Source organism: Protopterus annectens, chromosome 3.part0 (assembly GCF_019279795.1).
Source record: "Protopterus annectens isolate FY-2018-M chromosome 3.part0, PAN1.0, whole genome shotgun sequence".
Lineage (NCBI taxonomy): Eukaryota > Metazoa > Chordata > Ceratodontiformes > Protopteridae > Protopterus > Protopterus annectens.
In genome coordinates this window covers 404503621-404519630 of record NC_056731.1, presented here as the reverse complement: position 1 = coordinate 404519630, position 16010 = coordinate 404503621, and the positions used below count along the sequence as shown (strand labels likewise).

At 42.5% G+C, this 16010-nt stretch overlaps 1 protein-coding gene across 1 annotated transcript in view; it reads right to left on the bottom strand.

The window, feature by feature from the left end:
• Positions 1 to 16010, bottom strand: part of NEDD9 (neural precursor cell expressed, developmentally down-regulated 9) — a 240101-nt gene that overhangs the window by 47392 nt on the left and 176699 nt on the right. Inside the window, exon 3 of the mRNA XM_044064852.1 lies at positions 3558 to 3656. Coding sequence (XP_043920787.1) covers positions 3558 to 3656 — 99 coding nt within the window. The remainder of the gene's footprint in view (positions 1 to 3557; positions 3657 to 16010) is intronic.

Sequence of the window (16010 nt, the reverse complement as noted above, 5' to 3'; positions counted from 1 at the left end):
AAAGGGGAACCAATACTGTCCGTGCCGAAAGGGACTCCCCAGTAACATTCATGACTTGTCCCTTTGGACATTTAACAGAATTTTTGGGTTTGAGAAAGAGGGTGAAAGGCATAAAGACATCTCCCTTCCCAAGGAAAGGGCATGAAATCCATACTCAGTGCCTGAGGGCAAGGAGTCGTGGTACAAAATAGCAGTAGTTATCTGTTGTGAGTGGAGACAAATAGTTCTAGCTGAGGAATAGTCCATTTGTGGACCATGGCTAAGAAGACCTCTCTGTTCATCTTCCATTTCTGAAGGTCCTCCCTTGATCTACACAGAAAGTCTTCCAGGATGTTGTCCTGAGAGAGTATGTAAACTTCTTGGAGGGACAGGCTTACTTTTATGGCCTGTTTCCATGCTAGAAGGGCCAGTCTGCATAGTTGATAAGATTCTGCCCCCCCCATATATTTATTTTCCACGTCTGTAGTATTGTCTGTAAAAATTCTGAGGGGACCTGGGACCAAGTGTGAGAGCCAGTCTGCAGGGCCTAAATCAGTGCCCACATCTTCTTCAGGCTGATATGTTGTGTCCTATGATTTGGTGGCCACTGCCTCTGAACTCTCCAGGAGCCTATCCATATCCCCCAGGCTATGACTGAGGTATTTGTGTGCAGGTCATGGTGCATTTGAAAGGAAGGTCAGGATTGAAGTTTACCTGTGATATCCACCAATGACATTCTTTCCTTAAAAAAGTAAGAACTTCAATCCGAGTGTCTAGAGGATGGGAATGTTGGGACCAGACAGAGTTTAAGTACCATTAATTCTTTCTCATATGGAGTCTTGTGAAGGGCACCATGGATATGGCTGCTAATATGAAACCCACGATCATGAGAAATTCCTTTGCAGTGCAGGATTGAAGGGGCAGAAAAGATAGAAGTAGTCTGAGATGGCATGTGCCTTCTGTTGTGGAAGGAAGGCCTGCATGAGGTGCATGACCAGCCTGCAGCCCAGAAAGCCCAGGTGTTGGGTAGGATTCAGTGTGGATGTTTTTAAGTTTAATGTAAACCCTGGAATCTGTAGGAGGGAGACAGTGAGGTTGAGATGCTGTAAAAGAATCTGCTGAGAGGGTGCCTTTTTTTAACAAATCATCTACATCTGGGAATATTTGACTTCTCTGAGTTCTACAAAAGGCAATGGCAGGTGCCAGGCACTTCATGAATACCCTGGGGCAGTAGGCAACATAAACAGTAAAGCAGAGAACTGAAAGTGTAATGAACAAGCTAAAAATCTTAGAAATTTCCTGAAAGAAGGGTGAATGGGGATGTGGAGATAGGCATCCTTCAGGTCCAAAGATACCAAGAATGTCTGAGGGAGGTTGGAATGCAAAAGAGTTTGGACTGACATTATTTTAAATGAGGGGACCTTTGGAAAGGTATTGAGAAGGGACAAATCCAGTATAGATGTCCAGTGTCATTTTTTTCCTGGGTAGTAGAAAAAGTTTGGCATAATACTCTTTAGCCAAGTCCTGCTGTGGAATAGGTTATATTGCACCTTGTTCCCGCAAGGACTGTGGGACAGGAGGTAAGAGGTTTACCTCATTGAAAGAGGGTGATTGGATGGATATCTTTGAAAAGTAGAATCTCCTTCAAGATCTTCCTGTAGTCCTACTGAATGATGGAAAGGACCCATTTGTGATGAGCTGCCAGGTCAAAAGAGATGAGGTCAGTCTTTCTGAAAGAGTGACAGATTTGTCTGGGAAGGGGAGGCCTCCTAGACTTAGAATCCCTGTCTGGGTTTACCTTGAAATCTCTTTCTTGGTAGTTTCTTACCCTTCTGTGGGCGTCTACAGTCCCTGCGAGAGAAGGAAGTGAGCTATGATATGTGAGGACAAAAGTGAGGAAATTTTGTCTGCAATCCTTCATAATTTTACCCTGTTCTTACAAGGATATAAACATGTTGACCACTTCAAGGCCAAAAAATAAGTCCCTATTCAGGGGGGGAATCCAGGAGCTTAGCTTTAATGGCTTCCATTAAGGACTGTGAGTGAATTCATGCAAAGCGTCTAATGACAGATCCAGTAGCAGCTGCTCTGGAAGGAACTTCCACTGCACCCTAACAGCACTTAACTCTATGTCTAATGACCTGAGAAGCCTGAGCTACCACAGACATGGCCTGCTGCTTAATGTGAAGTTCTTTTAAAGAATACAGAGTTTTATTCAAATAAGACAAAATAGATAGCAAACATTTTGTCATCTGAGTTAGGTAATTTGCAGGTCTGAAGGTCAGAGTGGAGGAGGTGTACACCTTTTTCCCCAAATTTGTCTATTGCCTTGCTATCTTTACCAGTTGGAAGGGCATTAGCTGCAGGTAAAATTTTATATGGCTTGTTTGCAAAAATACAAAGAGCAGAGCAATCTGCCAACATATAGAAATGTTAAGTCATAGGCACTTTATAAAATCTATCAGGCCTTTTAAGTGGTGGGGGTGAGAACCAAGAGCAGAGGAATTGGCTGTAAAGGCATCTAGGAACGTCTGCAAAACAGGAGGGGCAGGTGCAGGGATAGGGATGCCTATCTCTAGAAGACTGTAATATCTTTTCTGTATATCCGTAATTTGTCTGGATTCCCACTTAGAATGTTTCATCGTGTTAGATATGACTTATCCAAAGGAGATTTTCTCTTCAGGAGAATCAGGGGACAAGGTATCCTCAACATCATTATCCACTTGGCTGGGGCAGTGAATCTGGGATTTGTAGACCAAGAAGTGGTCATCTGAATCAGACCCCGCCTCATCTTCCTATCAGGATATCTCAAGATGTCTCTTCTTAGTGGCAGGAGGAATAGGAGCAGAAGGAACAAAGGATGGTAGTTTGAGAGACACAAAGGCCTTAAATAGGCCTTGAGAAAATTCCATTTTTTCTTCTGGGATGTTTGAGGAGAGGAAACTTTTCTTTTTTGTTGTTTCTTCTTCTTCTTGGGAGTGACAGCTACTTTAACAAGTCATGTTGGATCGGATCCCAATGTTCCTTGATTAGGGATCCAAGTACTTCTTCCTAAACTAATATTTGTGGAACACACTGCAGTCCTTTTGAAATAATAAGGTAGGACTCCCCCTTACCTGCAATATCAGTAAAAAAAAAATACAATAATGTTGTAAAAGATGCACACGTCTTCTTCTTTAGTAATGTTCTATAGTTTTCTAAATATCACTCCAAATGGCCAATAATCATTGGTGCCTAGATCAGGAACAATTTACAGTTCATTTCATGCTGGTCCACAAATCAGAATTATTAGACTTTTTTACTGAAATAGTGCTACTCTTGTGCAAGGTATCCATTATCAAGGGAAAAGTGAAGTTTGATTTATGTGAACTTGGATTTAAATTGCTTTTAGGGCCTCCATTTCAGCATGACTTCATGTAAAACCTGAGAAATAACCACGAAGCTGCAGTGCAAAAAGTGAACGCGGACTTGTTTAGATATGTGAGTTATCAGACATCTGTGTTACAACAGAAATTAAATCTGCAGTAAGGATCACATTGTGAAATACTTACAGCACAGTATTTCATTGGAATACTTACTCCTTGTGGATGGAAAGGTGGGATGTCATACGTATCCATCGGAAGCTTGTACGAGGAGTCATATACATAAGTCTGCCCCACTCTGGTTGGCGTTACCACCTGCATGTTAAAGACAATGACAGCAAACAAGGCACTTGTGAAAAATAAGGCAAGAAGAGTGCTTTATAGCATATCAGGACTCTTATACTGTGAGTGCAGTACAATAAAACCTCATATTTATTTAGCAGTCTTTATGCATTTCATCTACTCTTTCCTTAGACCTGTAGGACTCTTTTGGTCAGTCCCTGAATGACCTTGTTACAGTGTATCTTTATGCTGACAAGCAAATTATTTACACATGCAAAACAGAGCTCCACCTTGTCTTTCCTGAAGATTTCACACCAAGAACTTTGCAACCTGAAAACTCAGCTTTACTTGAGGGATCTGCCAACTGATAATCTTTATCTGCTCATCTGGTGACCCTGGGAGGATGTTTACAGTAAAAAAAAAAAATTAAATCTGGAAAGACATTTCCTATGGATTTAGATACTAATAAATTAGCAGTAAGGTACTGAAATGTAATGGAATACCTTAAATCTGTTACAAGCCGAATAGCTAAGTGTTATGTGTACAGGTCTGCAGTGTAAAGCTGTACTTTTCTAACACAAAAGGCAAACCTGACCTTAAAATGTGCCCATACATTTTGTGACATATGAGAAAATGAAGACCCCTGATGGTTCTAAACACAGTACAGGTCATTGCTTATTACAAGCTTACATTTATAATGTCTTAATATCTGAAGTGTTTGAAAACAAAGTTTTATCAATATAACCGCTTCTTATGTTATAGAGCTGTCTATATTGCTCAAAAGCTTTGAAAAGTGCTTTATCTAGCTAACTGCCATTTGGACAGAAAGAAACAAAAATGTACAGCAATGCCATCTGGAAACCTCATAACAAAATGTACAACAGACTGCTTTTTTTTCCAGACATGGAATACTTGGCCAGTATTTGTATGTGTTTCATTTGGGGAAAGCTACTACTGCTGTAAAAATGCATAAATGCTATGGCATATAATTCGAAATTACAAACAAAAACTCAACCGGTTTATAGAGTGATCAAACACCTTGTTTAATGCCATGTCCGGACTGCAGACTTGCATCTGGATTACTACAAATCTAAGTAAAATGGTGCTTGACTGCAGGATTTCATATACAAGCAATTAAACAAAATATACACAATTAGACCATAAGAAAACACATACTTTTACTAGTCAGAAGACCAGCTTTCTGGCACAGATTGGTGAAGTCCTGATCACAGACCATATGAACCAAGTCTGAGATCAGCAGCCTTGGCACTGGGGGAACCCGCTGAGGAAAGGTGAGGAATGATGAAGCACTGCATGCATACCTCCCCTTTGGGAGTGGGCTGAGGGAGTGTTCCTGAGGCTACACATTCAATCATTGTGAGATAGTGCATCTGCTTACAATGACAGAAAAGCTTTCTGATTCTTATTTCACTTTCCAACACAAGTGAGAATCCTCACACTGTCCATTGCACTCCCACCACTTGATCACCAGTATGCATTGCACATCCACCCCTTGAGTACTTGTAGACATGCATAGGGTCACTGCACACCCACCCCTTGAGCACTAGTAGACATGCATAGGGTCATTGTACACCTACCCCTTGATCACTAGTAGGCATGTACAGGATCACTGCACACCCACCCCTTGAGCACTAGTAGACATGCATAGGGTCATTGTACACCTACCCCTTGATCACTAGTAGGCATGTACAGGATCACTGCACACCCACCCCTTGAGCACTAGTAGACATGCATAGGGTCATTGTACACCTACCCCTTGATCACTAGTAGGCATGTACAGGATCACTGCACACCCACCCCTTGAGCACTAGTAGACATGCATAGGGTCATTGTACACCTACCCCTTGATCACTAGTAGGCATGTACAGGATCACTGCACACCCACCCCTTGAGCACTAGTAGACATGCATAGGGTCATTGTACACCTACCCCTTGATCACTAGTAGGCATGTACAGGATCACTGCACACCCACCCCTTGAGCACTAGTAGACATGCATAGGGTCATTGTACACCTACCCCTTGATCACTAGTAGGCATGTACAGGATCACTGCACACCCACCCCTTGAGCACTAGTAGATATGTATCGGTAACATGGCTGTCATTCCTAGGTGAAACATGTTGCACTTGGAAGGAGAGAAGTGAAGCTGACAGTTTTAATCTGCAGCTGAAGTCTCCTTAAGTCCACTTTCATGCCTGCTTCCTTATCTGCTTCCACCTCCAAACCCTGGTTTCATCCACAAAAAGTATGAGCCACGTTTCCGTGCCTTATCTGAGGTCAGAAACTAAAGCATTAAAAAGGGTAAGCATTAAAACTGAGCCTTGCAAGACACCACTTATCCTATTATCTGGGAGTTACATGTTGCCCACCAATTTCTCTACCATTCACAAAGTTTCCCATCTCCCCCTACCCTTTCATCTTTGCAAGGTGATTGTGGCACGAGTCAGAAGTACTGCTGAAACCCAAATAAATTACATCAGTCTACCTCACTGGAGACTGAATGCAGAAGTTATAACCTACCTGTACTCTTCCCTCATCAGGCCAATAATGGAGTACAACTCCCCGTTTGGTATGTACCTTTCCAAGCATCTGCAGCAATTGCAGAAATTATAAAGGTTCCTCACAAGGAAAATTTAAGGTCTTCAGCATCTGTCCTATGTGGATCATCTGAAATCACTGTCATTTTATTCTGTTTTACACAGACTACTCAGAGACAATCTCTGCTTTGCATACAAGGCAATCTCTGACCCTGCTTTATTGTAAATATTGCATCACCGTAAATCAAATGGTACATGGGTTACTCACTCTAAAGACCTTAACTTGGTATGTGACATTAATAGAACCTGATGGAGGGACAGGCTTGTCTCCCAAAGTTTACCACACCTTTGGAACAGACTCACACTTCATGTTAAACAGTGCACCTCATCAGCCCTTTTTAAATGCAATCTGGACGATTGGATGGGTAACCTCAAATTCACCCCGGGGGTTACACCTGTGCTCCTCTTGGACAAGGACAATAGGTGCTGATCATGGACATATGGGTAAAACTTAGCTAGGCTTATAAGGGCCCTAGGGCCATTAGCCTAGTAACTTCCTATGACCCTATGATCCTATAAGACTCACTCAGAAATGAGTCAAATTACATGGACTTTTTCTGCCTGCTTGTAAACCCATTTTGGAATTCTTTTGCTTCTGGAACATTGTAATATTTGTCCTCAAGATTTTTTTCATCATTTTGTCCTCCATAAATTCAGGATCATTGGTTTGTTAACTTCAGGACTGCTTCTAGCTCTGCCTTTTTAGATAAGAGCCACAATTCCTTGCCAGCAGTCCCTAGGCCACTCCCCTCTGTAAGAGACCTATTGACTAGTTCTGTCAAAGGTTGTAGCAAAGTCCAAGCAGCCCTTTATAGGATCCTTGGTGGGATCATATTCCAATCCCACCCTTTCTACCCCCGCCACTGCTGATTCCATGTCTATCAGCCTCCTGTCCTATCCCACTTTCGCAGAATGCTACTCTCCTGTATGCTTTTTAATGAACACAGACATGGTAGCTTATCTCACGATTGCTTGGCCTTCTTATGCTTCTGTTCTTCCCAAGTTAGTTCATTAGTTCCTACCCCACATTCTTCTTTTCCCACGTGTACCCAGAGCTGAACATCCCATTCCTTAGTTCTGCTTATAAAGAAATACTTTCTTTATTTTCACCATTGCTTTCTTAACGCAGTTTCTGCCTGTTTTCTAGTCTCCACATAACCATCACAATGATCCTCCCTGACCTCATTCTTAATAATCACCGTCTTGTCCTTTTGTCTTTCTGACTGTTCTTAAATTCCTAGTGAACTGGATAGGTTTCCTTTTGAAGCAAAACAAACATGGATCTGTCACATTCTACAGATGCAAACTAAGACTGCACATCCAAAGTTAAAGAAGTAAAAAAAGACAACACTAAACTAGTAGGAAATTTGACTATCTTCTGCAACCTTCTCAGCCAAGAAAAAACACTCAAGACCTCTTCTGAGCTCTGATAAAAGCTGCTAGTGACATTTGAAATGAGAGTCCTTTCCTCCTGCCTCTGCTGACTTTTCCAGTGGCTGCTAGTTTAACTTCAGGTCCCTCTTCCTTAATGCCTGTGTTGCTTAACAAATTCTCTCTATGCTGCTACGTTTGTGCCAACACAGACAATACTCCCTGATGCAGGGAGGTCATATAAATCCAGCCTACACATCTCCTATGTCTGTATCACAGAAGAGGTGAATGACTTCACCAAGGCCCTTCATTCCATCCTTCACAAAACAAAAAGCTGATAGATGAGGTGTGTGTGGTGAGGAGGGAAAGGACAGGTTTATGTCGCAACTGATCAGTTGGGATGAAATTCCCTTGCGTGGCAGATAACACAGGACACTGGTTAGAAGGACAGTATCATCTGTGGGGTTCTCATTTTGTGCAGAATGTTCAAATCTGATAGCTCCACTATATCTAAGTAGCAGCGGGAGCCTGTCTGCAGATGTGAAAGTGGAGAGGCAGCAATGCATGGGTAATACAAGAGAACCTGCTTACACTGATGCTGTGTGTTTGACATCCAAGAAACATGGCTGCTGTAAAGATGGGATTTACTATGGATCTATGCAGGACCTTTGGACTGCGGGTCTAGAGCTATAGCTTCTTTTCCAAGTTAGTCAATATGTACACGCATGCATCATTATGACTGTGCGTATCTGTTTTACAAAGATTTACTACTTGATGCAGACTTAAAAGGCTGATCAGCTCCACACTAGTAACAGATCTTTATTTTGTGGTGAGAGGGGGATGCAGGTGTGGGTTTCTTTTTCAGTAATTTTTTATGTAGATCTCATGATTCATTAAAATGTAAACAACATAAAACACTCATTTGAAAACCTACTTCAGGAAGAAGCAGGAAGTCTCACAAAGTTGTACAAGCATGTTGCTTTACTATCTACATGCATAAACTTGATGAAGGAAACTTCATATCTGTACTTCCTGGTCACAGATGGTTAATTCTGATACTATGACTTAGATCAGCAAAATGTTCAGAAAAAAAATAAAATGCAGTTAACCACAAATGCTAAAACAAGTCTATTCCTTATTGCAGGGTAGAAATGCTTATACTTTATTTTTGCCAAATTATTTTACAACTAACAATACTGCAGTATATCTGAGTTAACATTTTTATGGGCATAGTTAAGAGCGTGGAGGAAAGGCAGTCTGCATTTCACAACACTGTCTTTTCTTTACATTGCCATAGGTAAAAAAAAAGTGCAAGAAATAAACATCCCTGCCACTTGCTGATAGTCAATTCTGTCCTGCTTATTATTCATCAATATCAAATCTGGTTGATGAGAGTCCTGCAAAAGACAGGACATCTCAGCTCATTTTTATCCTTTTTTTTGGGGGGGGGGTGCTCACATTTCTAGGCCAGTTTACATCCACATGGTTTATTCATTCCACTGTTACAGGGAGACAGCCAAGGGATTGGCAGCAGATTAGCATCTTACACATACCTCTCAAGAACAAGTCTGGAACAAAACCAAAAGTAATGAGGGGGACAAAGGTCCAAAAATAGGGACAGTTTTTAAATATTTCTCTTACACACTCAGAATGCTGACAGAATAACATGATTTGTATTAGCATGCATTTTCTCAAGGTTATTAAGCCTGAAACTCAAATGTCTTATATTATTCAGTGGCTTCAATCCTCAATGATTTGCCATAAAACCACAAATTTTATGAGGAATACACCAAACACATGAGGCAAAAATCTTTACATTCTGTAAAAATCTGGACAGCTGAGTCCTATGATCTTACACTACAAGCTATGACGTTTTCTGTTTTTATTTTTTCAATATGTCACATTCAGTTTAAGTTATTATCATTCAAATGTCCCGCTTCTTCTTTTCTGTAGCTATCAGCAAATCAAAGGCCCCAATGAATCTCTAGACAATATCCAAATACCATTAACTATGAGGTAAAATACTCAGTAAGGGTCACCTTTGAGCTCCTCTATATATGTTATTCAAAAATGCTATCTAGTTGCATTTATTTACTTCAGTCTGTTGATTCAAAATAAGCTCAGGCCTGCCCTGTTACCTTCTCATTCACTTCATTATGTCCTACACTTTAAGGAGTGACTCCAACACCTCTTGACACCTCTGAGGCTCACCAATAGAGAAAAAACAGCAAAAGCTGTGCTTTCCCATTATCCTACAATACCAGGAGTTGGAAGAGATAAATGGATCCAGTAGGAATACAGGCTTGATAGTTATGGAATAGGGAAAAAACAGCAGCTAAAAAGGATGAAGCAAAACTGATAGCAGTTTAAGTGTTACACTTGAAAATTGGTGTGCCTTGTAAACAAACTTTAGGTTCTTCTTGTTTTAATGAAATATATAAACATAGTTTGTGACAAGGGCAGATAGACCACTTGGTTTGCCTTGTATGTTCATTTCTGTACCATCTTGAAAAGTTGCAGATTGTGAAGTCTAATTTTCCAGTACCGCATACTACATGGGTTTCTTGGAATCCAGTCCTATGTCGAGAGTTAAACTTGGTGCCTGGGAGTTTCAGCACACTCTGGGAGTATTACTGTGCTTAAAGACTAGATAGTGTGAAAATGTATTGAGTCAGACACTAACGATAAACTACACAACAGTTTTGGAATTGGTTCCTCTGTTTGGTTAGCAATCTGCAGGGTTACCACTTATGTGCGTTTAGTCCTACATTGTAATTTGATAGTGCACAATGTCATAATATATATAATTTTATAGCACAGAGTAAATGTGTGGAAGACTAAGAGACACAGGCAGAACATTTGGGTGTAGCACATGGGGTGGTTTCTTGCTATTTGTAAATATTCTGTTGGCACTCAGATACCGGAAAAATAATATGAAAAAGAAGTAAGTGTTAAGCTGTGAAGAACAAGACAAATACAGATTATTATGATATTTGTAGGCAGCATGCCTTGATGTAACACATTTTTTATACTTCGAAGATCATGCATGAATAGATTATCTTAATTGCTGTTATCAGGAGTGGCGTCTGTAAAAAGCAAAATGTTCTTAATATCCTTCTCTCTCTCTTTTATCAGCACCATTTGCAGTAAGATGGAGAAAGCTGAGCTGATAGAGTCATTTTAGAGAAATAGAGAAGGAATTTCACTTTATCTTTATTTATTTAACATTTGTTTACAGGGAAAAGTCCAACTTGGAACAAAGCCAATTTTCAGCAGAGACCCAGGGAGAAATGGTCCAGACGCATGTCTTTGCAACGTGGGAGGAAACTGGAGTACCCACAGGAAACCCACACAAAGGCAGGGAGGACATGCAGACTCCACACAGAAGGCACCCCAGCCAAGAATCGAACTGGAGAACCTCTTGCTGTGAAGCAACAACACTACCTCTATACCACTGCGCCATTCATATCTTCAATTCTCTGTTAATCAAAGATGTGTAAGCCATGACCTAGACATGAATTCTGTCAAGTGGCTGGCTGGTTATCTGCAGAAGAGAACAGAAAGTACAACTGAGAAAGAATTTACCATAACAGTACCTGTCCTACTGATCACTGTTACAGTATTTCTCACACATGAGTTATCACCATTGTTGTTGGGCTGGGGTACCAAAGCTTTACCTTCCCAGGATTGTAGATCTGACATGTGTCCTCAGGGTTGCAGGTTAAGGGGTATACAGGTGGATGTAAGAGTGTAATTCCTCAGACTATCTCTAAGCTAGCAGCCCGAAGACCCCTGAAACCCCCGAGACATAATACTGGTCAGTAAAAAAGCAAACAGAGGAAGGCGGGTGGGAAGGAATATTTCAACGGTGATCAGTAGGACATCTACTGTTATGGTAAGTTCTTACATAACTGTACTATGTCCTGAATGAAATCAGTGTTGCAGTATTCCTAACATATGGGTGATTCACAGAGCTGACGTGAAAATAAAGGGTGGTTCATTAGAAGACAGCAGAACTGCCCAAGAGGCCATATATGATTGACCAAGGGAAAGCTGATATGGATCTTGAAACTTCATCTATCCTGTCGTGTTTAATAAAAGTGTGCAAAGATGACCAGGTGGGAGCCTGCAAAATGCACTTGGCATCCACTCCTTTGTAGAAAGGTTCAGAGGCTGCTACTGCTATGGTAGAGTGAGCTTCAGAACACAAGGGCAAGGACTTGCTATGCAGAGAGTAACAAAATGAGACTCAGCTTGCAGTGGTTTTCTTTGCTACAGGCTGGCCCAGTTTAGAGTACAAGAAAGAAACAAATAGTTCATCAAGTTTTTGAATGGGCTTTGTTCTGTTCAAACAGAAGCTTAACTGCCTGTAAATGTCCAGAGAATGCAGTATCCACCCCCCCCATTTCTGTGGGTTGGGAAAAAGGGTAGTTAGGTTTAAGGCCTGACTGCGGGACAGTTCATTGACTACCTTAGGCATAAATGAAAGATTAGTCCTAAGGGTCACTCTGTCTTTGTGAAAAAAAAAAAAGAAAGGGGGAATGGCCATGAGTGCCTAAAGCTCCAAAACTCTCCTAGCTGAAGTGAGGGTTAGAAGAAGGTAGTTTTCCAGGTACAGAATTTGGGTTTTGCTGATGTTGCCAGTTCAAAGGGAGGTAAGGTAAGCTTCTCCAGCACAAAGTTGAGGTCCCGAGGGATAATAGGCTTTCTAGGTGGCTTTAGATGCAGAACCCCTTTAAGGAACAGCTTGCCTCAGATCTGGATGTAAGTAGGGGAATGAGCAGCAAGCAAGCAGAAATGGCTGACTGGTGGACGTTAATACAAGAACAGGCCAGATCTGTATGAACAGATCACAGAGATGTTTCAGAATCGGAGGTACATCTGAGTTGCTATGGTCCTATCCATTTTTGGCACCAATACGTAAGTCTCTTCTATTTGGTTATGATTTTCAAGCAGTGGGTTTCTGGCTTTATGGAGAACCTTAATGACACCCTCAGAAAAATGGTGCCTGTAAAGAATCAGAAAGTACAGTTGTGTACACTTATCATAAATGTAGATGTTCGAGTGTATTCACTGTTGCAGTCATCACACTTGGGTTATCTGTCTTGCAGGTAGCCCTCAGTCGGCCCGAATACCACAGACTTGGCATTTCTGCGTTGGATACTGTCGGTCCTGGACTGACGTCAGGTCGTCGGGGTATAAAAACAGGCAGCCGACACTATTACATCAGTTTTTCTTGCCCCAAATGTCATGAGCTCCCAAATAGGGAGCTAAGTTATGGTGGGGAAACACCACCAGTAAAAAGTAAATACCAATACTAGTAGAAATAGCCATAGAGAGGAGAGAGAGAGAAAACCAGGGGGCTGGTGGGAGGGAAACCAGGACTGCAACAGTGAAGACACTCGAACATCTACATTTATGGTAAGTGTACACAACTGTACTATGTTCTTCGTGTTTCACTGTTGCAGTCATCACACTTGGGTGGATTCCCAAAGCTGAGAAAGGGTGGAGGCAGTCAAGAAGAGTTAGGGCTGGCTAGTAGGCCTTGCAAGACTGCTGTAGCAAAACCTGCCCTGGATTTGGAAAAGATAGGCAAGTGGTATTGCTTGTTGAAGGTGTGTACAGAACTCCAGGTAGCAGCTTCCAGGATGTCCCTGGTAGAGACACCCCTGAGAAATGCTGTAGAGGTAGATGTTGCCCTAGTCGAATGTGTTCTAACTCCCGGAGGGGTTGGTTTTCCATGGTGCTTGTAGCAGAAATGGATGCAGTGTGCTATCCATTTGGAAATGGTTTGTTTTGAAATGGCCTTGCCCTCTGCCCCTCTTGCAAAGCTGAGTAGTAACTGGTCAGATTTTCTGAAGGGCTTAGTCCTATCAAGGTAGAATCTGAGCTGTATGTGCACATCCAAAGAATGCAGGATCCTTTCCCCTTTACTTTGAGGATTAGGGAAGAAGGTTGGCAAATGGATGGATTGCTTGAAAGCCACACTGGACACCACTTTAGGCATAAATGACGGGTTAGTCCTTGGGGAGATCCTGTTAGCATGGAAAATAATGAAGGGTTGCACAGCCATCAGCACTTGTAGCTCAGACACTCTTCTAGCTGAAGTGATGGCTAGAAGCAAGGCTGTTTTCCAGGAGAGGAACTTTAAGTCTGCTGAAGCAGCAGATTCAAAGGGGTGGGGGGGGCGCGTGAGCTTTTCCAGTACAAAGTTAAGGTCCCAAGCAGGGGTGAGTGCTATCCTTGGTGGCCTTAAGTTGTTTGCCCCTCTCAGAAATTGTTTGATGAGAGGGTGAGAGAACAGAGGTGGCTCAATTGTTGTAATGAGCCGAGATGGCAGAGGCATGGATCTTAATGGAGGAGAAGGATAGGCCTCTGTGGAGTAGTTCTGCTAGGTAATCCAGGATTAGAGGTAAGGAGGGCAGTGCTGTGTCCTCTCCTTTCGACTGAATCCAAGAACAATACTTGTTTTCCACTTATCAGCATAAGATTTTCTTGCACTGGGGCTTCTGGCTTCAAGGATGACTTCCAGCACCTGGTTGCTTAGGGTTGCTAGTGGGGTATTCAAGGAATAAGATTTAGGGTTTGGAAATGTGGATGCAAGATCTGTCCCTCCTGCTGAGAGAGCAGAGTTGGGGTCTGGTGTAGGTGCCAGGGTGGTGCCATTGTCATGCTGCGCAGGAGTGGGTACCAGTGCTGGTGTGGCCAGTCCGGGGCAATCAGAATTGTCCTTGGCCTGTCCTGTTTTATCTTGAGTAATACTCTTAAGAAAAGGGGCAGTGGGGGAAAGGCATAGATTGACAGGTTTTCCCACTGAAAGGATAGGGAATCCACTTTCCAGGCCCTGTTGTGAGGATTCCTGGTGCAGAATGTGCTGAGCTGGTGGTTGTAGGGGGAGGCAAAGAGATCCACCTCTGGGGTCCCCCATTTCTGAATCAGAAGGTTGAAGGTGCTGGGCTTCAATTTCCAATCGTGTGGGTATAGGAGACTTCTGATTAAGTTGTCTGCCAGTGAGTTTAGTTTGCCTGGCAGGAACTGAGCTTGTAGATGAACTTGGATGTCCAAGGCCTTGGTCCACAGGGCCATTGCTAACCTGCAGAGTGGGTGGGAATGGGTTCCCCCCTGCTTGTTGATGTACCACATAACTGTGGTGTTGTCTGTTTTTATCAGCAGTTGTCCTGGAAGGAGTAGGGATCTGAAAGCTGTCAGGGCATTTTGTACAGCTAGCATCTCTTTTTGGTTGTTGTGCAGATGAATATGACTTGGGCTTCAGTGGCCCTGAATACATTTGCCAACTATGTGAGCCCCCCATGCATAGTCTGATGAGTCTGTGGTCAGGGTCTGGGCAGCATGGGGTAGAGTTAATGTCAGTCTCTTGTTGTGGTTGCATGCTTCTGCCCACCAAAGGAACTCTATCCTTAGAAAGGGTATGATAGGAATGACTATTTCCAGGTCCTGAGAATGTTGACACCAAAGACTTTTTAAGTACCATTGAAGTTTCCTCATATGCAGTCTTGCATATGGAATTAGCAGTATACATGAGGCCATGAACCCTAGGGCTTGCAGTATTTTTCTTGCAGATAGCTGGGATCTGGTGGCCATTTGTTTGAAGTAATCTGTCAGATAAACTTGTTTTTCTGAAGTGAGGAATGCCATCTGGGAAGTTGTGTCCAAACTTGCTCCCAGGAATACAATCTGTTGACTGGGTACCAGTTGTGATTTATTTTCGTTGATAGTGTACCCCAAGGAAGTGAGAAGATTTTTTTACAAATGGCAGGTGCTGAAGTAGCAATTCCTGACTGTCTGCCTGAATCAGGCAGTCTTCTAAGTATGGGTAAATTTGGATATTTCTCTGCCTGCAGTATGCAATGGCTGCAGCCAGGCATTTAATACCCTGGGCACAGAAGATAAGCCAAAGGGAAGTGCAGAGAACTGATAATGCATAGATCCTGCCCTGAAATGTAGATACTTCCTGCATGACTCCCTTATAGGGATGTGCAGATAGGCTTGTTTTAAATCTAGGGTGACTAACCAGGCATCCGTGGCTAACACAGGAAGAAGCTGTTGCAGGGTAAGCATTTTGAACTTTGGTACCACCAGGAAGGTGTTTAGAATTGAACGATCCAGGATTGGGTGCCAAGAGCCCTCTTTCCGGGGTACCAGGAAGAGTCTGGCGTAGAATCCTTCACCCCTCTGTTCTACTGGAACAGGCTGAATAGCTCTGATATTGAGCAGGGAAAGTACTTGGTTTTGAGCCTATGCCCACTGGTTTGGAGGAAGGTCTGGAAACCCGCTTGGGGATGGCAGAGAATAGAAATAAAATTTGTACCCCTGGGATACAATGTTGAGGACCCATCGGTCCTGGGTGAGGGACATCCAGTTTTTTGCATGAAGGGCA